This window comes from Spinacia oleracea, chromosome 4, assembly GCF_020520425.1.
Source record: "Spinacia oleracea cultivar Varoflay chromosome 4, BTI_SOV_V1, whole genome shotgun sequence".
In the NCBI taxonomy this organism is placed as follows: domain Eukaryota; kingdom Viridiplantae; phylum Streptophyta; class Magnoliopsida; order Caryophyllales; family Amaranthaceae; genus Spinacia; species Spinacia oleracea.
The window spans coordinates 300,205-321,799 of record NC_079490.1 but is presented as its reverse complement, the minus strand read 5'-3'; the positions used below and the strand labels follow the sequence as shown (position 1 = coordinate 321,799).

At 37.7% G+C, this 21,595-nt stretch overlaps 5 protein-coding genes across 6 annotated transcripts in view; 3 read left to right on the top strand and 2 right to left on the bottom strand.

The window, feature by feature from the left end:
• The first annotated feature begins 735 nt into the window (after positions 1 to 735).
• On the top strand, positions 736 to 9,818 carry LOC110790442 (uncharacterized). The gene is made up of 20 exons (XM_021995225.2): positions 736 to 2,251; positions 2,417 to 2,620; positions 2,990 to 3,094; positions 3,222 to 3,287; positions 3,365 to 3,529; positions 3,954 to 4,028; positions 4,122 to 4,273; positions 4,553 to 4,688; positions 4,768 to 4,837; positions 4,962 to 5,089; positions 5,170 to 5,226; positions 5,474 to 5,659; positions 5,785 to 5,877; positions 6,759 to 6,844; positions 7,187 to 7,253; positions 7,334 to 7,400; positions 7,490 to 7,626; positions 8,166 to 8,257; positions 8,339 to 8,405; positions 9,199 to 9,818. The coding sequence occupies exons 1-20, from the start codon at positions 998 to 1,000 to the stop codon at positions 9,361 to 9,363; spliced, it is 3,372 nt and encodes a 1,123-aa protein (XP_021850917.1). The 5' UTR covers positions 736 to 997; the 3' UTR covers positions 9,364 to 9,818.
• A 141-nt stretch (positions 9,819 to 9,959) lies between these two features.
• On the top strand, positions 9,960 to 12,288 carry LOC110790423 (ethylene-responsive transcription factor ERN1). The gene has a single exon (XM_021995202.2). The coding sequence runs from the start codon at positions 11,253 to 11,255 to the stop codon at positions 12,090 to 12,092; it is 840 nt and encodes a 279-aa protein (XP_021850894.1). The 5' UTR covers positions 9,960 to 11,252; the 3' UTR covers positions 12,093 to 12,288.
• Positions 12,289 to 12,579: 291 nt separating this feature from the next.
• Positions 12,580 to 14,908, bottom strand: LOC110790443 (tubulin alpha-5 chain). The gene is made up of 5 exons (XM_021995226.2): positions 14,590 to 14,908; positions 14,121 to 14,335; positions 13,833 to 14,032; positions 13,187 to 13,695; positions 12,580 to 13,085 (listed from the first exon to the last, which is right to left on the bottom strand). The coding sequence occupies exons 1-5, from the start codon at positions 14,700 to 14,702 to the stop codon at positions 12,773 to 12,775; spliced, it is 1,350 nt and encodes a 449-aa protein (XP_021850918.1). The 5' UTR covers positions 14,703 to 14,908; the 3' UTR covers positions 12,580 to 12,772.
• A 3,104-nt stretch (positions 14,909 to 18,012) lies between these two features.
• On the top strand, positions 18,013 to 20,195 carry LOC110790439 (mitochondrial dicarboxylate/tricarboxylate transporter DTC). Its single transcript, XM_021995222.2, has 7 exons — positions 18,013 to 18,135; positions 18,216 to 18,336; positions 18,439 to 18,522; positions 18,849 to 18,910; positions 19,087 to 19,448; positions 19,530 to 19,744; positions 19,924 to 20,195. Exons 2-7 carry the CDS (start codon positions 18,223 to 18,225, stop codon positions 19,978 to 19,980), a joined length of 894 nt encoding a protein of 297 aa, XP_021850914.1. The 5' UTR covers positions 18,013 to 18,135; positions 18,216 to 18,222; the 3' UTR covers positions 19,981 to 20,195.
• A 131-nt stretch (positions 20,196 to 20,326) lies between these two features.
• The window catches only part of LOC110790440 (uncharacterized), a 47,480-nt gene continuing 46,211 nt past the window's right edge, over positions 20,327 to 21,595 (bottom strand). For both annotated transcript variants that reach the window (XR_008918622.1, XM_021995223.2), the window contains one exon: positions 20,327 to 20,644. Coding sequence is in view for 1 of the 2 variants with exons in the window: in XM_021995223.2 (XP_021850915.1) it covers positions 20,635 to 20,644 (10 nt within the window). In the remaining variant the exon portion in view is untranslated. The remainder of the gene's footprint in view (positions 20,645 to 21,595) is intronic.

Below are 21,595 nucleotides of genomic sequence, written 5' to 3'. Positions count from 1 at the left end.
GAGATGGGAATTTAAGGAAAATGATATCGAAGATTTCAGAGGAAAGTGAATGGAAATGAAAACTTACAGCGGATTGAAAAGAAAATTAAGCTACATGGGAACTTCAACCATGAAAACAGTGACGAAAGCTTCAAAACATGGCACAAGATTGAAATTTCAAACGGAATGGGAAAGGAAATTTTGGGACTGGAAGTGGGGGATAAGCCAATATTTTTTTTTTAATTTTTTTTTTCCCGCGAGAGGTGTTAGAAAAACCACATAGGGAAAGTTTGTGACTGTAGGGGTGTTCACGAGTCCAAACTCAAACCTGATTGAAGACCGGAACTTTGATAATCTAAGATTGCTAGACCAACTATCATAAATAAATAAAAAATAATACACTGTATATAAAATAATAAATATAATAATAATGATTCTAGAAAGAGAAGACCAAAAACATTAATACAAAAACAAAGATGAAGTTAATAATTGTACTAATTGATTCATTGTGGCCTTGTGGGAACTGAATAATTGAAGTTGATCATAATTAAGGTGTGAAATTAAAGACAATGACTAAGAATTTGGAAAAGAAAATAAAAAAATAAAAGAAAAAAATGAAAAAGAAATACTTCGTATATTTATAGAGTGGGTTTTGATTTCCCTCCAAAAAAACAGAACAAGGTAAACACTAGACTACTAGAGTGAGAGTGAGAGTGAGAGTGAGAGTGAGAGTGAGAGTGAGAAAACGAAAGCAAAGGCGGTCTAATGATTGAGTATGAGCCTATGTGAGGTGTAAATGTACCATTTCCACTCTCAAAATACCCACCCATTTTAGATTCCCCCCCAAACCCAACTCCCTTTAAAACCCTTTTTTCTCTAATCCCCAAATCTCCCTCTTTCTTCATCTGCCTCCTTTCTCTCCCCCTTTCCACTCTCCTGCCCGCCCCGGTCAGTGAGAAAACCAGTGGCATCTCCATCTCCATTTCCGCCTCCGCTTAAACCCTAGTTATCGCCAGCCATGGATGCCGAGTCAACTCAGATCCAGCAAGCTCAACTGGCGGCGCTACTCGGCACTGACCCGGCTCCATTCGAGACTCTCATCTCTCATCTAATGTCTTCCTCCAATGAACAGCGATCTCAGGCTGAAATTGCCTTCAATCTATGCAAGCAAACCGATCCTAATTCACTCACCTTCAAGCTCGCTCATTTGCTTCAGTTCTCCCCTCACCTTGAAGCTCGTGCCATGTCTACCATTCTTCTCCGTAAGCTCTTCACTCGCGACTCCATCTCCTCCGATTCTTCTTCTTCTTCCTATGTTTGGCCTCACCTTACTCCTTCTTCGCAATCTTCGCTCAAGTCCCTCCTCCTCGCCTGCCTGCAACGCGATGATGCCAAAACCATTTCTAAGAAGCTTTGCGACACCATTTCCGAGCTTGCTTCCGGTATTCTTCCTGATAATGGATGGCCGGAGCTTCTCCCTTTCATGTTCCAGTGTGTTTCGTCAGATTCTCCCAGTTTGCAGGAGTCCGCTTTTTTGATTTTTGCTCAGCTCTCGCAGTTTATTGGTGATACTCTGGTGCCTTACATTAAGGAGCTTCACGGTGTATTCTTATACTGCCTCGCCAATTCCCCGAGCTCTGATGTTCGAATTGCTGCGTTAAATGCTGTCATTAACTTCATCCAGTGTCTTGAAACTTCTGGTGATAGGGATAGGTTTCAAGACCTATTGCCTGCAATGATGAAGACCTTGACCGAGGCGTTGAATTCCGGACAGGAGGCTACGGCTCAGGAGGCGCTCGAGTTGTTGATTGAGCTTGCTGGAGCTGAGCCTAGGTTTTTAAGGAGGCAGCTGGTGGATGTGGTTGGCGCTATGCTACAAATTGCCGAGGCTGACCAATTGGAGGAAGGAACCAGACATTTGGCTGTTGAGTTTGTGATCACCCTCGCTGAGGCTAGGGAGCGGGCCCCTGGGATGATGAGGAAGTTGCCGCAGTTTATTAGCAGGTTGTTTGATATATTGATGAAGATGCTGTTGGATATTGAGGATGATCCTGCTTGGCATAGTGCTGAACTTGAGGACGAGGATGCGGGTGAGACTGGCAATTACAGTGTAGGACAGGAGTGCCTTGATCGCCTCTCCATTGCTCTCGGTGGTAACTCCATTGTTCCGGTGGCATCCCAGTTGTTGCCTGCTTACTTGGCTGCTCCTGAGTGGCAGAAGCATCATGCTGCACTCATTGCTCTTGCTCAGATTGCTGAGGGTTGTGCTAAGGTACTAATGTCTAAATTATACAAGTACTTATTAGTATAATGTTAACTATGCATGCCTCACTTACCGTTGTGCATTTGATTCAATATGACTTGTGTTATTGTGTAGTTTCTGTTCTGCATTGCTTGAGTTATTCACATTATCTTGTCTCATTTAATGATGTTTTAGGTGATGGTTAAAAATTTGGAACAAGTATTGAATATGGTTTTGGGTTCATTCCAAGATCCTCATCCACGAGTGAGGTGGGCAGCTATCAATGCAATCGGGCAGTTGTCTACTGACCTGGGTCCAGATTTGCAACTGCAGTATCACCAGAGGGTTCTTCCAGCACTGGCTAATGCCATGGATGACTTTCAAAATCCTAGAGTGCAGGTTAGTTGACTCCTCCAATGACTATGTTAACTATTGAGAACCTAGAAATTTGACAGTGTTCCAGCTTATCTGTTTCATAGTTCATGTGTTGCAATGTACACTAGTTTTCACTTGTTAGGATAGGACTAAGGCTGCTTACATTGAAAAGATTTGTGTTCCTACTTGTTAATGCTGTTCTGGGATGAAGGCACTCTTGAGTATTAGCTTGCAAATGGTATCACAAACTACATCCCAATTGATGGGGATGGGTATATTCAACAAACTAACATTATTGTATCTAACAACACTTGCATTCTGCTGAGTAGTATAAACTATAAAGTATATGTTTGAAGATTCACAGTTCTGCATTTATTTTTCCGCATTATGTAGGCACATGCTGCTTCAGCTGTTCTTAATTTTAGCGAGAACTGCACTCCGGATATCTTAACTCCTTACATGGATGGGGTAGTGAGCAAATTGCTTGTTCTTTTACAGGTATATACAAGCTATATGTATTTTCTCTCTTTTTGTTCAATAAGAAAATATCATATCATGTTGCATAGTTTCTTGACTATTTTTGTTTCCACTGTTTATGTGAACATTTAACTGCGAATCGATTCAGAATGGAAAACAATTGGTTCAAGAGGGAGCCTTGACTGCATTGGCATCAGTCGCTGATTCTTCTCAGGTGCCTCCTCAACTAAATTTGTGTTATCAGATTATATTGTTATAAGAATGAGGATTCTCACATAATGAAATTGGCAGGAGCATTTCCAAAAATATTATGACGCCGTCATGCCTTACTTGAAAGCTATCCTGATGAATGCAACAGACAAATCCAATCGGATGCTTCGAGCCAAAGCAATGGAATGCATTAGTTTGGTTGGCATGGCTGTTGGCAAAGAAAAGTTCAGGGATGATGCTAAACAGGTTTGTAAAATCATAAGCATTTAGTGTTGGTCTGTGTTTATTTTTATTAGTCGAAGAATGTAGCTAGCTTCTATTCCGGTGATCTCTCTATTGCCATAAAATATCGTGTATTTTCTGGATGTCAGTTTCTTTATTGATAATATACTCATATTTATTTTTTACAAAGTGTTACCAGTGACACTCCTCTTGTTAGCTTGCGTCTTCATTTTCTGTCTGAGTGCTGTTTATAGTGGTTCCAATGCTTAAGCCTGTAGGAACAAGTCATGAATTAGGGTGCCTTTTCTGGAGGCGCCATTTATTTTCCTGTTATAACACTACCAATGACACTTATCTTGTTGACTAAGGCCTACTTTTCTGTCTTGGTGTTAATATCAGTTCTCTGCTTATTATAAACTAACGATCTCCATTTTTTATTATCTACTAGGTCATGGAGGTGCTTATGTCACTGCAAGGATCTCAAATGGAATCCGATGATCCAACAACTAGTTACATGCTACAGGTAGAGCTTGCTTCAAACTATTTGTATGCAATTGCTTGATGGATGGCTTACATGATGTCCTAATGTAACTTTCGGTTCTCAATTATTTTGCAGGCTTGGGCTAGACTTTGCAAATGTTTGGGGCAGGATTTCCTTCCTTATATGAGTGTTGTCATGCCTCCTCTTCTTCAGTCTGCTCAGCTCAAACCTGATGTGACTATCACCTCTGCTGACTCTGATGATATCGAAGACTCTGATGATGATAGGTACCTGTCATGCTTTGTGATTGTAAACCTCATGTTTCACGGTTGTTTGTCAAATGCACTTGCTTCATATAATTTCTTTTTGCATTTGTCTTTGTCTGTGTGTTCTGTATTATCCCCCTCTTTTATGAGTATATCTACAAGTACTAGAAAAGAAGTAATTAGATTATTAGTGCTTAGCACTAGATTGATTTGGGCTAATTTTTTTTCTTAAAAAATATATTATTTCCCTCCATTTCCCGAAAATATCTGATGTGGTATTTTCATTCATGTGTTTTGTAGTATGGAGACCATAACCCTTGGAGACAAGAGGATAGGAATCAAGACTAGTGTCTTGGAGGAGAAAGCAACTGCGTGCAACATGCTATGTTGTTATGCAGATGAGTTGAAGGAAGGGTTTTATCCTTGGATTGATCAGGTTAGTATCTATAATCTACAAACAAAATTCTTCATTGAGAAAATATATGTATATATTGACTATGACTGTCCCAATGTAGGTGGCACCAACTCTCGTTCCACTCCTAAAATTTTATTTTCATGAAGAAGTTCGAAGAGCTGCTGTTTCTAGTATGTTGTTATTTATCTTGGTTCCTGAATTGACACCTTTTCCTTACCTTTCTAACGGAATCCTGTGATGCTTTTGGAAGATGTATTCCAAGCTTTTACTGACAGACATATGTCTCTTTTACAGTTATGCCTGAACTGTTGCTCTCTGCAAAACTAGCTGTGGAGAAAGGGCTTGCTCAAGGTCGTGATGAATCCTATGTCAAACAATTGTCTGACTTCATAGTACCAGCCTTGGTTGAGGCCCTGCATAAGGTAGTTGTTATTAGCTGTGGTGGTTTATGTTTTCTTAACGCTCGGCTGTTGTATAATCCCTAAATCCAAATGGTTTGCAGGAGCCTGATGTTGAAATTTCTGCTAGCATGTTGGATGCATTAAATGAGTGTATACAGGTAAGCTAAATTCTCAGTGTTTTCTTTGGAAAGCTAAGTTGGTGTTATCTTTTGATATTATTTTCTGAATGTAATTCTGGGATTTTAATCGTAATCCCCCTGCATTCACTCATTCAGGGCCAGTGTTTTATCAATTAGAATGAGAGTAAATATAAGAAACAATCTTTTGAAGCTGCGCTGGTCTTTCCTTTTGCATCTGGTCTGAATAAAACACAGTAAAATTTCTAATATCTCATTTCTTCTCCAGATTTCTGGGACCCTTTTGGATGAAGCTCAAGTCAAAGCCATTGTCGATGAAATTAAGCAGGTCCTTACTGCTAGTTCCAGTAGAAAGAGAGAGAGAGCAGAGAGGGCTAAAGCGGAGGACTTTGATGCTGAAGAAGGAGAGTTACTTAAAGAAGAAAATGACCAGGAGGAGGAACTGTTTGATCAAGTATGTGACAGTGGCTTTTCGTATATCTATTTCTTTGTTTGTTTCAGCATTTCTTCTCTGCTATCTTATATGACACTTGCTCTTTATACATCACAAGTAAGGAGAGTTACTTTCATGTGATTCAGGTGGGTGAAATCTTAGGAACATTAATCAAAACATTCAACGCCTCCTTCTTAGCCTTCTTTGATGAGCTGACGTCATACCTGACACCTATGTGGGTGAGTTTTTGCTGAGAATTCTGATAGTTATCTTGTTAATTTATTATTAAAGACTAAAATTTACTATTCCATTTTGTTCAAGATCATGGTTTTTGTGGGCTAGGCATGATAACATGAAACATCTGAAATTAACTTCTTGCTCATTACTTTGTGCATTCAGTTGTTGGTTCATGATTCTTACTTTCTTCCTTAATGACCTCTCCCTGTCTGAAAAAGGCAAGTGTTTGAGATTACAATCGCCAATGATGTTGAGGGTAGTTGATTGTCCATTTGTCTGGGATCATGATAAATTAATAATTACTTTCTTGGTATGATTGGCCGATAAAAAACTGATTCTACCACAACTGGACCCAAAAATATGAAGAATTCTATCTGATTAAAACTGAAAACATATTGTCAGATTGCGATCAAATTTTGGTTAGGTTTACCTTTTGGGAAGACTATGCAACGGATAATTATTGCATGTTTGCATCAACAATTGCACAACATGAAGCTGGTGTTGTTAGTAGTTGGCTCATGTTTTATTTCTATATCCATTGTCTGTATATTAAGTAGTATGCAAATGGTGGTGACTAAGTTTTGTCATCATAGAGAAGGGTTTTCTCTTTAAGTCTTATAGGCTCTGTTCTTCTAATCTTGACCCTTTTTCAGTTTGTGAAAAGTAAAATATCTTTTCCAGATGAACAAAAAAAGAAAATGGAAGGGCTCTTCTGACCTCTTAACTACCTTGGAATCTATTGTTCTTTTCAAGCTTGAGCATATTTTAACCAAATCCTGAAGTATAGATGACCTTCTCTATCCAATTGACATCTGAAATTAAGGAGGTGAAGAGGAAAGATAGTATGTGCATCTCATCTGGTTTCGTTCGTCATTGATTGTAGGGGAAAGATAAAACAGCTGGAGAAAGAAGGATAGCAATTTGTATATTTGACGATGTTGCTGAGCAGTGTCGTGAAGCTGCTCTAAAGTAAGTTTAGCACCTTAGCCTTTTTTGGTTCAAGTTGAGAAACTTCAATCGTAAATTCTCACTATTACAAGTATCCGTTAGCCTTTTTTGGCCACAGTTCAGAAACTTCAATTGTAAATTCTCACTATTACAAGTACTAAAACAATACGTCATGTCATATTATCAATTTATCATTTGTAATCTTGTTAGATTTATCTCAAAGAATAATTCAAAATATCTTGTTACGCGCCTGAGACCATGAAAAGCAAAGTGTAGCTAATTTTTTTAAAAATGGAGGGAGTATTACAACACATACTTCCCATTGTTAATTCAGATAGTCTAATTTTTGTTTTTGTGGGGCAGATACTATGACACATACTTGCCTTTCTTGTTAGAAGCCTGCAATGATGAATATCCAGATGTTCGACAGGTCGGTGCTGCATGCATTCTTTTGTGAATTATGGCTTATATTTTTATTTATTCTCACCTTGCCGATATGGCTTTATTCAGGCTGCTGTGTATGGACTTGGCGTGTGTGCAGAGTTTGGTGGCTCAGCTTTTAAGCAACTAGTGGGGGGTAGATTTCCATCTGCTTTCTTACCTCCATCTTGTGTGTCACTTTCTATGACATTTGATTACATTTTTTTTAAAAAATTTCCTTAACAGAGGCTCTCTCAAGACTAAATGTTGTCATCCAGCATCCTCATGCCCTTCAGTCCGAAAATGTAATGGCATATGATAATGCAGTATCAGCTCTGGGAAAGATATGTCAATTTCATCGGGATAGCATCGATTCATCCCAGGTTTGTTTTGTCTGGTTTTTCCAATTAGGTAGCCTTTTTCTTTTTCTTTTCTGTGTTGCACGTTCATAAATAATGTGACATGCATTGAAGTCGTTTCTGATGATGCGGAACTCTGTGCTTTGCTGCATTCCTTGAATCCTTGTATGATGTGATTGTAGGTATATCCATGTATGTTTATTATGCTTTCAATTATGACATTATAGTTTCCTGCACGTGGAGTGGAAAGTTAAAATCGTCAAGCTGTGTGTTTCATCAAGTTGTGTAAACCTAAGAATTACCCTAAAAGAATATGAAATACCAATCTTTACCGTGTTTTTTTGTGCATGGTGGAATTGTAGGTTTTTCTTTGGTCATGTGGTTTTGTTTATGGCATTCTTGCTATCTCCACTTTATAAACATCCCATACTTAATTTGTAATTCATGTAATAATGTGATACTGGATTGCTGGGGATAAGTGTGTCTTGTTTAATATTGTCTTTTAACTCTATCCATTGTAGACCGTTGAATTACTTCTGAGGTTTCCCTCTGGTCTTTTGCAGATTGTTCCTGCATGGCTAAATTGTCTGCCCATCAAAGGAGACTTGATTGAGGCGAAAGTTGTTCACGATCAGCTTTGTTCTATGGTCGAAAGGTGATTGTTTAAAGCCTGCTGCCTTGTTCTCTGTACTTTTTGGTCAATTAGAAAAGTCTTTAAATGTTTGATTGCCTTCAGGTCTGATGTGGAACTCTTGGGGCCCAACAATCAACATACACCTAAGATATTTCTGGTCTTTGCGGAGGTTAGTCTCCGTTCTGAGTTTTAACAACATACTCGTTCGGAATCGATTGCATTTTTATACGAGAAAAGGCTCAGTTATAATTGCATTGGTTTATAACTTTAAATAAGTTCTTTTTTTCTCACCTGACTAAAGTCTTTCAGGAGTTGTATACTTCTGCTTAACTTTGTGAAAATAACTTTTGTTGGTAATCAGAATGTTGCCTTCCCAGAATAATTTATTTGATGCAAAATTGCAAATTCATCTAACAACTGATGGAGAGTGTCTCCAATATAGGGTGTAAATGTGTAATGGCAAAAGGGCAGGAAAACAATAGTAGTATACATGGTTAGGAAATCCATCAAGTTCTAAATGTGATATTCACCATTCGTTGGATAATTACTACGCCTTTATAAACTAAGTTTTGGAAGTTGTACTCGGTGAGATTGTATAGAAAAGAAGTTTACACGTCTCTTGTCTCGCCCATGCTTTAGAAGGGGAAGCGGAAATGGGGTGCTTCTTTTTTTCTGTCATCCTTTCACTATTGTCTGTTTTTCTATGTTAAACTTATAGCTTGTTAAGTTCATTGCAGATTTTAATAATATTCTTTTCATTCATATAATTTCGATAATGTTACGGGGACTAGTACACTGTGTCCAACAATCCAAGTATATACTGCAGTGTTTCATCATCAATTCCTTTTACAAAGTGATAATTCCAAGCAAGCTTTTTAGGGGGTCAATGTGTAATATTTTGTACTCCATAGAAAATAGTAGCGGTTTTTTAAACCGAGTTTTTTGTTTTGTTTTGTGTGTAGATTCTGTGTGCTGGTAAAGATTTGGCAACAGAGCAAACTGCAGGGAGAATGGTTAATCTGTTGAGGCATCTCCAACAAACTTTGCCGCCGGCTATATTAGCTTCAACATGGTCATCACTGCAACCACAGCAGCAGCTTACCTTGCAGTCGATCCTTTCATCCTAGTTTTCCAGTTGGATGAAGATTATGGATCACCACCATCACCACCACCATCACACCACCACCACCACCTTACTGGTATTATTTTGCATGCAATCGTTACATATTTTTTGTCAACATGCATCACGTCTTGATTCATTTATGAGTGTCATATTTGCTACGGGGGCATCTCTCGAAGGTCGAGGGTCCAGAAGAAGCTCGCTCCTATAGACATAAAAAGCATAGATATAGTAGTGTTGTATAGTCAAAGGTGAAGAAATCACACATACTGATACAAGTCTCTGTGGACTTGTCAAGTTTTGCATTGGGAGGTATCAAGAATTGTCCAAGGAGGTGAGTCTTTGATACAGTTTTGTCCACCATATTACTCTCATTTTTATTCGTTACCAAAAAAAAACAAGTATTCTTGTTTGTAATGTGATTGTTTTGTTATTTTTAATTAAAAGTGAAGTTTGAATTAATTGGTGTCTTCTTTGTTTAACAAACACTTTTGTGTTTGTCATGGGTTTTATTCATTAGTCATTATTTGAGAAGGAATCCAATTAGAAAACCTGGGTTTATTGATTCCTTTCTTTAACCTGATTTATTTATTTATAATAACAATTCAATCAAAACATAATAATGTAGCACAAGTTGCACGACAATATTTGCAAGGTTGGGTTGACACAGTTGTCGTACTTTCTTAGTGGGTCCTTACTCCACCGCCCAATGTTAGCATTGATGCTTCCCGTTTATTTTCATCTATCTCCCATCTTATTTCCAAAAAATTAAATAAAAAGGATAAAGAAAATTGTTCCTAAAAAACGATATCATATCATGATTCTTGTGACCTAACGGAAGCCTTTTTGCGCTGTCACCTTTCAAAAGATGATCATATGATTCATATATAGTAGATTAGTAGTAGTAATGAATATATGATGCTTACTCCTTTTGCTCTTCTGGCAGCAGATTAATTGAGATTTCTTTCTTTTTCTTTTCACAATATTATATTTTTAATAATGCATGTAGGATCAATTGGACTAATTGTCCATGTACCGACGTACTATCTAATCATCTATTATAGAATGGACTGATAAAATTAAAAACAAACTGCTAATTACATTACCAAGTTTTCAATTCAAACCAGCAAATGTCATTAGACAATCGATGCCAAGTCCCAATAAAATGTAGAATCAAGTCCCTAGTTGAAACTGGGAATTTATAGCAGTATTGAGTCCCATCAGACGTGAAATGCTTCACAAGGTACTTTTCAAATTTTTCAATTCCGGAACGTGTTAAATGACCCGAAAAACCCGCTATTTTGGCCCAGAATAATGGGTGTTGGTAGAAAGTTTCGGCCCAAAGCCTAGCCCGGCCGCATGAGCTAATGGCCATACTTTTTTTGCCGTGGCCCAGCTCGAACCCGGCCCGACCCGCCTTTTAATCAGGTCTACCCCTAATAGAAACTCTAATGGGAAACCTAATCAAGAAATGGTCCTTAGGTGCACACCACGCACAAAAGATCATCGCATGTAGTGGTACTTGGTTACACGAATGAAGGCTACTACATATCAAGTATTCAAGTAGTTGTATCAACAAACGTGAAACAGTCAAAGAGGGAATGTCTTTTGGATGATAATAAAATGATAACGAGTTCAAAAGAAAGAGGGAGAGCACGAAGTGGTATGTTTTTGTTCCAAAGAGAGTGACATTTATCATTTGTTTACTCATTCCCTTTGACTCTTAACAAATCTCTAAACTTACTTACAAATTAACAACAAAGAATGCTAAATGCTAAAGACGAGACGCCCACTAACATTATCATCCTGTATTTAAACCTTCAAACTTGTCTTTTCTAACTATTAAATCTTACTCCTATTTGCACTTTTCATTTTGAGTTTGTTCTTTTTGTGCAAATGGAATTCCAATTCCAGCAGCTACAACACAAAGAGAACAAACCTAAACAGACATGTAACAACAACAACAACAACAAGGTAGTAAAGAGCGGTATCAAAACCGGCACGACCAAGAACAAGTTTGTAGGGGTGAGGCAGAGACCTTCAGGAAAATGGGTTGCAGAAATAAAAAACACAACTCAGAAGATCAGGATTTGGTTAGGCACCTTCGACACAGCCGAAGAAGCTGCTCGTGCTTATGATGAAGCCGCTTGTCTCCTTCGTGGTTCCAACACACGGACCAATTTTGTTACTACTCCGTCCTCTGACAACACCAACTCTGCTCTCTCTCGCAGAATCAGAAACCTTGTCAACCAGAAAAAGAGCTTGATCAGAAACAACAACACCCAACCACCTCCAGCTCCTCCAACAACCACCACATCAACCACCATCAAAACAACTGATGATAATAATGATGCAGCAAATACTAGCTTGGTTCTCAACCAAGCTGTAACTTTTGCAGGTGAAAATGCATATAGGCCGGATTTGAGTGGACAGTTTGATTGCTCATGGGCATTTCCTCAGCAGTTTCCTCCTCCAATTCCTAATGATGATTTGGAAATGTTCAGAAAACACCTGAGTTTCACAACAACAATGGCTGATACAGGGATGATGATGAACAATGCTAATGAGGTAGCAATGCTAGAATTCGAGCGCATGAAGGTAGAGAGGCAAATATCAGCATCACTCTATGCAATGAACGGAGTTAACGATTACCTGCAGTGTGTTTTCAATGCATGCGACTCAAACGACCCTACCTGGGAACCTCCCATGCTCTATCATAATTTTTGCCTTGGTTGATTTTCTTACCATTTTTGCTTCTTACAATGTATTTTTTTTGCCTGTTGCATATGTATAGCCACTGGGAAACACAGGAAGTCAGTGTCTCCCTAAATATGACAACAAGCATGTTCTTTATCTGAAATCAGATTCATTCATAGCCTGTTTGTTTCCTTCAAGTAATTAATCTATCTGGGTTGTGCATTTTTTCTGTTCTGTTCTGGTTTTAAACTTTTCCTATTTTATGGTTACACAACATTATCAAAAGAAACAGAAGGTACATAGGAAAGAAAAATGGCAATCTTTGTGTTAGCAAACATAGTCATATATTAGCTATCTCTTGTCTGAAACATGTTTGGCTACCCTTACCTTACCAAACAGGGGTTCATTAGTGCCCTAGATCAACTTTGTCAGGCTACCAGAATACCAAGTACCATTTACCGGTCCCATCAGATGAAAGCTTACGTGCAGGATAACGTAACACTAGTACTAAAGAATATAAAGATGATTCCTGTAACAGATGCTATATTGCAGCAAAATCAATCAATTCAACAAGATACTTACCTCTACAAGGGACAATATTCTACAATTTCAATGCATTAAGCACGAAAAGATCAACACTTTCAAGAATTTTAAAGTTAACAGAACGACTAGGGTATTAAACACATTCTGTCCATGATTAGCATGAGAACGAATGCACCTTAGTATTCTTCCTCTTCTTCCTCGTCATCCACTCCTTCAGCACCAACTTCTTCATAATCTTTCTCAAGAGCAGCCAGATCTTCACGGGCTTCAGAAAACTCTCCCTCTTCCATGCCTTCACCAACATACCAGTGTACAAATGCTCTCTTGGCATACATGAGATCAAATTTGTGGTCAATCCGTGAGAAAACTTCTGCTACAGCAGTGTTGTTACTGATCATACACACAGCTCTCTGCACCTTGGCAAGATCACCTCCTGGTACAACTGTTGGTGGCTGATAGTTGATACCACATTTGAACCCAGTTGGACACCTACAAACAAAGGGGAACAAAAAGGAATGTATTGTAAATTTGTAACCCTCCAAAACTGTCCATTCTTGAACAAAGTAAAGTAAACAAAGTTAAGCCTTTACCAGTCAACAAACTGAACCGTCCTTTTGGTTTTGATGGTAGCAACAGCGGCATTAACATCCTTTGGCACAACATCTCCCCTGTACATAAGGCAACAAGCCATGTATTTGCCATGCCTTGGGTCACACTTTGCCATCATGCTTGAGGGTTCAAAAACTGCATTGGTAATCTCAGGGATAGAAAGCTGTTCATGATATGCTTTCTCAGCTGAGATAACAGGGGCATAAGATGAAAGCATGAAGTGAATCCGTGGGTATGGCACCAAATTGGTCTGAAATTCAGTGATGTCCACATTGATGGCTCCGTCAAACCTCAAAGAAGTTGTCAATGATGATATGATCTGAGATATTAGACGGTTCAAGTTGGTATAGGATGGCCTCTCAATATCCAATGATTTACGACAGATGTCATAAATAGCTTCATTATCCAAAAGCACTGAAACGTCAGTGTGTTCAAGCAAGGCATGGGTGGAGAGGACACTGTTATAAGGTTCAACAACTGCTGTGGATACCTGCAATCAAAGACAAATTAGATAAAAGTAGCAGATTAACCTAATGTTAAACACTAGAAACAGGATTTCAGATTGAACAATTTCTAAGAAACAAGAGAGTTAACAAATACGAATCTGCAGTAGGCGGCTACAAGTACCTGAGGTGAAGGGTATATGGTGAAGCCGAGCTTAGACTTCTTTCCATAATCGACTGATAATCGTTCCAACAACAAAGAACCCAAACCAGAACCAGTACCACCACCCACAGCATTAAAGACCAAGAATCCTTGTAAACCAGTGCAGTTGTCAGCTAGTTTCCGGATTCGGTCAAGACAAAGGTCCACAATTTCTTTGCCAACTGCAATGTAGAATTTATAAATGACAAGGATTTAGTACAGTATAATGAAGAAAGAAAGAAAGAACTAAGAAGGGTTAGCAGTAGTTACCAGTGTAATGTCCCCTGGCAAAGTTATTAGCAGCATCTTCCTTCCCAGAAATAAGCTGTTCAGGATGAAAAAGCTGGCGATAAGTACCAGTTCTAACCTCGTCAATCACAGTGGGCTCAAGATCGACAAAGATGGCGCGAGGGACATGCTTTCCAGCACTAGTCTCGCTAAAGAATGTGTTGAAAGCATCATGCCCAACACCAATTGTACTGTCACTGCAATTTTTCAAAGTAATCCACAATGAATACCCAACCATATAATAATAATAATAATAATAATAATAATAATAATAATAATAATAATACTGGATCTAACTGATTTCCAACAACAATTCAAAATTCAAAATTTAGGGAAACAATCTGTAAAATTGGGGGAAGTGAATCTATGGCAGTAATCAAGCATTCATCTTTAATTGAACTAGAAGCAAAAGAAAGCGAAATTAGAGAATGATAAAAGGAAAAAGAAGTACCTGGGCATCAAACCATCAGGTTGAATGCCATGTTCAAGACAATAGAGCTCCCAGCAGGAATTTCCGACTTGAATTCCAGCTTGACCAATGTGTATGCTTATAATCTCTCTCATCTCTCTTTAACTTTTCTTACAAATTAAATTAACACAAAAAAAAAACCTAAATTATATCTGAATTCAGAAGAACAATGAAGAACAGTCAAGATCCCTTAGTGAGCTTCGTTCTCCAGATATTTTAGTGCGAAATGATAAAACAACTCACACTCACTTACTCCTTAGTCCTTACGAGTCCTTTCTTTTTCCATTAAATATTGTCCCAGCCCCCAACCGACGGAAGGTTACATTTTTTATTTTTATATTTCTCCTATTTTGAGTATTCCTTTTTTTTTTTTTTTTGTTTATTTTAACTTTATATTTGGTAGCCAGTAATAAATAAATAACGACAATGAGATTAAGTGTAATTTTGTATGGAAATTATCAATAATTAATATTTAGGGTGATACAATCTCCTTCCTGCATTTGTGTTTATCTTCACTAAATGCATATCCACTCAACATTATCACAAATTACCAATTGCTTGTTTGTTCAGTGGTGATTGGGACGGAACTTGGTAGGGAGAACCCGTGTTCGATCCCCCGCAACAACAATCGGGAGGGGACTGGAACCTAACCACCCAGAACTCGCCCCGAATCCGGATTAGCCCTAAGGGTAAACCGGATGCTAACAAAAAAAAAAAAAAACATTATCACAAATTGGTAATGGATGGCAATGAAAATTATAAAGAATAAAGAGATAATTTTGGTGAACTAACATTGCCATGAGAATGAACTTTGAGTTTCTTTACAAATTCACTTTCATTAACATTATTAATCATCATTTACAAATTATATTATTACGGTATTCTGATTATACTCTCACACCGTGAATAGTATTTAAATAGATGTATTCTTTCGTGTTACGTTTTGGCTTTTTCAAAGAACTAAAATATAATGGAAATGTAAGAGATTGTTTTGTTCACCTTATTTGCAATTATTTCCGTCAAAATAAGTTGTATAAATCGTAAGAAAAAGAATCTTAAATAATTCAGAATAAAAGCATTACATTAATTACCTCCATATCTGTTTTTCAATTGTGCAAACTAAAAATCCCGTTGTAGGACATTTATTAAAACTTAGCTTTGTTGTGAAGAGACAACCAAACATAAAAAAGGGGGACCCGCCCGCCATTTGGCGCCAGCGATAAATGGGCCCACAGCAGCAGCTAAGAAATTAATCTATTAGAATAAGCCCAACCCATTGTAGCTTTCAACAAAAAGGAACTTTAATTTGATCTTTACTTCAGTGAGCCAGTGATTACCCAAGACTCAAGAGTCAAGAGTAGGGATGTCAATGGAGCGGAGTGGGGCGGGGCGGATGCGGATGTAGGTCCCTCCATCCTCATCTCCATTTAAATTTTTTATCTTCACCCCCGCCCCATCATTCATGACGGGTACAAAATTCATCCCTATCCCCGCCCCAACGAGTGTAAGCTAAAATTCATCCCCGCCCCACCACCCAACTGGGTATCCATTCCCATCTTATCCCCGCTTCATACCCGCGTTAATATCCGCCTAATTTTTCTTATTTAGCAAACATTTGCCATATATACGAGTAATGAAAGTTAACTATTGAAAATAATACCTTATGATTAAAGTAACATATATAATCGAAAATAATACCCGTCATAACAAAAAAATCCAAACAAAAAACTTTAAAATCTCACCTAAATTCATATTATCACCTAAAGATGCAAATAAATTCAAACTTACCCCATCACTCATGGCGGGTATGAAGCGGGGCGGGTGGGGATGGGATGGGGTGGGGCGGGCAGGGATGGGGCGGGTTCAACACAAAATCAACACCCGCCCCATCACCCATGACGGGTACGATTTTTATACCCATCACCGCCAAACCTACCTCCATCGCCGCCTACTTAGGGCGGATGCGGGGGGTCTCCCGTGAAACCCGCCCCACTCAAGAATCTAAAGAGGGAAATATACAAACCCCAATAAATAAATAACTAAATAAATATACAAACCTCACTTTCTTATTCTGATAAATAAATAAATAAATAGAAATTCAAACCTCACTTTCTTGTTAATAATCAAAACTATAAAAATGTGTCAACTAAATAGAAATCGGAGAAACATTTCATAAGTACTACGTATGAGTTATAGTAGTCTAGATCTGATTTAAAGTTTATTTAAAATAGCATATTATTTGACAAATTAAAGATAGGAGATATATTTAGCATATAAACATAAAAATGATCCAACCAGAGTGGATACAACACTAGAAGATGCTACTCCATATTCTCTCAACAATATAATAAAATAAAATAAAATAAAATGATAACATGATATCCACTTAAAGAGTAAAAGGGTGGGTTATACTCCCATGCACGTGCGTAGTTACTTGATTAGGTAATTAAGGATTATGATTAGTATATATTACATGCTGATTACTGATTATTAGTGGCTAATAATATGATATGGAGTACATCTTAGGCATGTGGATTTGGTGTTTTACAGCTTACATCACTTGGCATTCTTGGCACTCACCGACTGACCGTTGCAAAGTATATCAACTTGGACTTTTTATTTTTTTAAATTAAAAAAAGTTGCACTTGATTATGAGTGTTGTTATTTTTTTAACACAAACTACGGAGATTATATTAACTTATAAAATCAGATTGTTTTTACATAGTGAAAACAAAATACTACTTCTGCCAATAACTACCGCTGAAGTAGGACGGAATTATGAGTGTTGTTATGATCGAGCATAATTAGATAAATGACATAACACTGCACCTTTTTAGTTGTTGATATTTTTAGTTGTTAGTTATTACTACTACTATTTTAATTATTTTCTTATACAACGTGCATTCTTTAATTCTAATTCGCAAATCTATCTTTTATGCTCAACTGTTCAAATATCTCAAAGGAGTTTGTGAATGAGATAAATGTAAGTAGTTTACATATATACAAATAATACAATCATAGTTCATACATATACCAATGACATACTTTCTAGTCTAATATTGACAAATGATCAAACTATGTTACCATTGACATAGACATGTTATTATCCACCCAATAGAAAAATAAAAGACTAAGCATATTAATATATTATAGAGGAAGTGTAAACTCATACTTGTATATGATTACTACTTGCTTAATTGATTAAATGACCCGAAATTTAATCTCGTCTGCTCTATATATCATTACCCTTAGCAATCCAAATAACCACATACATATACATGTATTATGTATATACATATATAATTATATATACATAGATAATAGAATTATATATAGATGATGATGTGATGGATTGCCAAGTGTGGGAGCATGAGAAAAGGGAGGGTATTGTTCCTTTAATTTATTGAAATAAAATGTTAAAATTAAGGTTGAGGTGTTGAGTAGTCAAGTGTGATAATATTGTTGGGTGTAGTTTCTTAAAACTTGGGCCTCACCTTGTTTTATCTCTTTCTTTTGGCATCTACTACAGTATATCTCTTCTCTACCTGTTTCTGAAAATCTGAAAAAACCCCATTTAAATTTTAATTAAAGTTCATTTTTAAAAACAGGAGAAGTATGGAGGAGGAGAAAAAAGCAGTGTCAGTATGGAAGACAATCAAGCCTTTTGTAAATGGAGGTGCCTCTGGTATGCTTGCTACTTGTGTCGTTCAACCCATTGATATGGTTAAGGTAAGGTACTCTACCTTCATTTTGTTTACTCATTCAATTAATTTCCCGAGTGACTGAATATATGTTTTCCTAATTGATTGATTTATGCAAAAAACTAAACAGGTGAGAATACAATTGGGACAAGGTTCTGCAGTCCATATCACTAAGAACATGCTTCGTGATGAGGGCCTTTCTGCTTTCTACAAGGTTCTTTTATTTCTTCCCTTAAATTAATAATGTTTCTTGAAATGTCAAGCATGAATCGCATACGTGTACGTGTAATTATATCTAGTACTCGATCTTAGGGACATTATCATGCTGTTTAGTGTTTATAGCTTAATTAAGTTTGCTGTCATGCATGCTGTTTAGTGTTTATAGCTTAATTAAGTTGCTGTCATGCATGCTGTTTAGTGTTTATAGCTTAATTATGTTGCTGTCATGCATGCTGTTTAGTGTTTAACTGTTTATAGCTTAATTAAGTTGCTGTTTAGTGTTTATACCTTAATTAAGCTGCTGTCATGCATGCTGTTTAGGGTCTGTCCGCAGGTTTGCTGAGGCAAGCCACTTATACAACCGCCCGTCTTGGAACTTTCAGGTCAGTTCTGTTTTCCAGCAGAGCAGTGTTCTGTTTCCTGATTTTCTGAAGTCAGTTCTGTTTTCCAGCAGAGCAGTGTTCTGTTTCCTGATTTTCTGAAGTGGTCCCTCTGCTCTGGAAACCAATTAAGTATAAGCTAGTTAGCTTCATTTAGAGTTGTTTGTGTTTAAAAATAGGATTCTGACAAATAAAGCAGTTGCTGCTAATGAGGGGAAGCCTGTACCTCTATATCAAAAGGCTTTGTGTGGTTTGAGTGCTGGAGCAATTGGAGCATGTATTGGTAGTCCAGCAGACTTAGCTCTTATTCGTATGCAAGCCGATGCAACCTTACCACTCGCACAAAGACGTCACTACAAAAACGCGTTTCATGCACTCATTCGTATTGCTGCTGATGAAGGTGTTTTGTCACTCTGGAAAGGAGCTGCTCCTACTATTGTCAGAGCCATGGCACTTAACATGGGTATGCTTGCCTCCTATGATCAAAGTGTCGAATTTTTCCGGGATTCTCTCGGTTTCCAAGAAACTCCCACAGTGTTAGGTAAATCATTACTCAATTCCCAGTGCAGTGTCTGGTTTAATGCATGCAGTGATTTCTAACTTGTACTGGTATTGGATTCAGGAGCCAGTGCAGTGTCTGGTTTCTTTGCTTCAGCCTGCAGTTTGCCATTTGATTATGTTAAAACACAAATACAAAAAATGCAGCCAGATGCAGAGGGAAAGTACCCCTATACAAGTTCATTAGATTGTGCAATGAAGACCTTGAAATCCGGAGGGCCATTCAAATTCTATACTGGATTTCCCGTCTATTGTGTTAGAATTGCACCCCACGCTATGGTCAGTAACTCACCTCTTCCATCACATTACTATGCTTTCAAACTCCATTGCAGATGTTAGTTGGTTAGTTAGAATTAATGGAGATGATGTTTGCTTATAGCTAATCAAATGCTTCTGATAAAGTGATGTTCTTTTTTGCTGTGAATAAATTGACAGTTTCTCTGTTCACTTTTATGCAGTTGACATTGATTTTCCTCCATCAAATCCAGAAGTTTGAGGGTTCTGTGGGATTATAAAACAAGTTTGGTGTGAACAAGGAGCTTCACAGATGCAAATTGCCAAAGGAAACTTAATAGTATCATAAATAATTGGATTCCTGAAGTATCTCTCTATAAACACTTTAGAGTTTAGTGTTTTGCTTAAATTTTAATCATAGGCTCATCATGCACCATGCTTCCTGTAACAATGATTCTGACACCTTCAAGTTTACCAGACTTTCTGGTCCCTTTTACCTTTGTGTTCACTAATCTACAATTCACATATGTATGTTGGTCGACAAAACACTTCTCCATGTAACTGTACACTGCTTCTGCTAAAGTGTAATACCAAAATGCAAATATCCGTAAACAAGGAACCTGTAAATTCTGCTGAAAATACGATGCAACTCGAGATGAAAGATAGGTTTATACAGGTAACTAACAAATCATTTGGAAACAAGAAGCCACTACAAATGCTGATTGCAGCTAGATCCTTCCAAGCAAAAGGAAAACAGACAACCTTCCAAGAGAAAAATCAAAATTGTAGAATAGCATGAAAGTATGTTTATTGGAGTATCTAAGTTCATCCTATATCATGTTGAATACTGTCACAATTATACATTCCTACAAAACCTTCACAGCGAACTCTTCATGGGAAAACTTTGTATGCCGAATTTCAGGCTGTACAATTTCCTACTTTGCCCTGCAGAGGATAAGCAGCAATTAGCCACCCTCAAAAAAAATGTCAATACGAAACGAAAAACTTCTATTCCATCAATTTGATGTCCAAATTACAAGTCTCCTCTACATGTTGAATTCCTTTTCATAATAAAAACACCAACAAGAGTTCACACATGCATGAACAGTCCCACACACAGACACTGTTATATAGGCTGGGTAAACAAAATTGATCTTGGTAAGATCAAGACATCAGAACAAGAAATCCACACCACCCAAATCAGAAGCAGTAATGCACTTGCCTCTTTAACCATAAACCGCGGCCAAGAAGAAGCTTTTAAGCACCCAATAAGACCCCCGGGGACCCATGTGGTATGTGGGAAGCGCCCGGACCTCTAACGTTTCCCGTTTCATAAAATGTAAAAATTTGCCAAAATCTCCCACCTAATGCACACTTTTTGACCAAATTTGACACACTTTGGTGAATTTTTTTTTTGGATCTCCTCAAATTTTGGGGAATGCTTAATGTGGTCATATAACAAGGTTTGGTCGGAAAAAAAAACCAACTTATTGGTCCCTTAAGGTCCCGGAATGCCATTTAATCCGCAACGCCCGTTTTTTCAAAATTCCCTTTAAATGCCATTTAGGAGGCCTAGTAGATGCTTCTAAGTACCAGATATGACCCACGGGGACCCATGGGGTATTTGGGAAGGGCCCGGACCTCTAAGTTTCCCGTTTCCTAAAATGTAAAAATTTGCCAAAATCCCCTACCTAATGCACTTTTTGACCAAATTTGACCTACTTGGTAGATTTGTTTTGGATCTCCTCAAATTTGGGGAATGTTTAATATGGTCATATAAAAAAGTTTGGTCGGAAAAAAACCCACTTATTGGTCCCTTAAGGCCCCGAAATGCCATTTATTCTGCAACGCTCGTTTTTTCAAAAGTCCCTTTAAATGCCATTTAGGAGGCCTAGG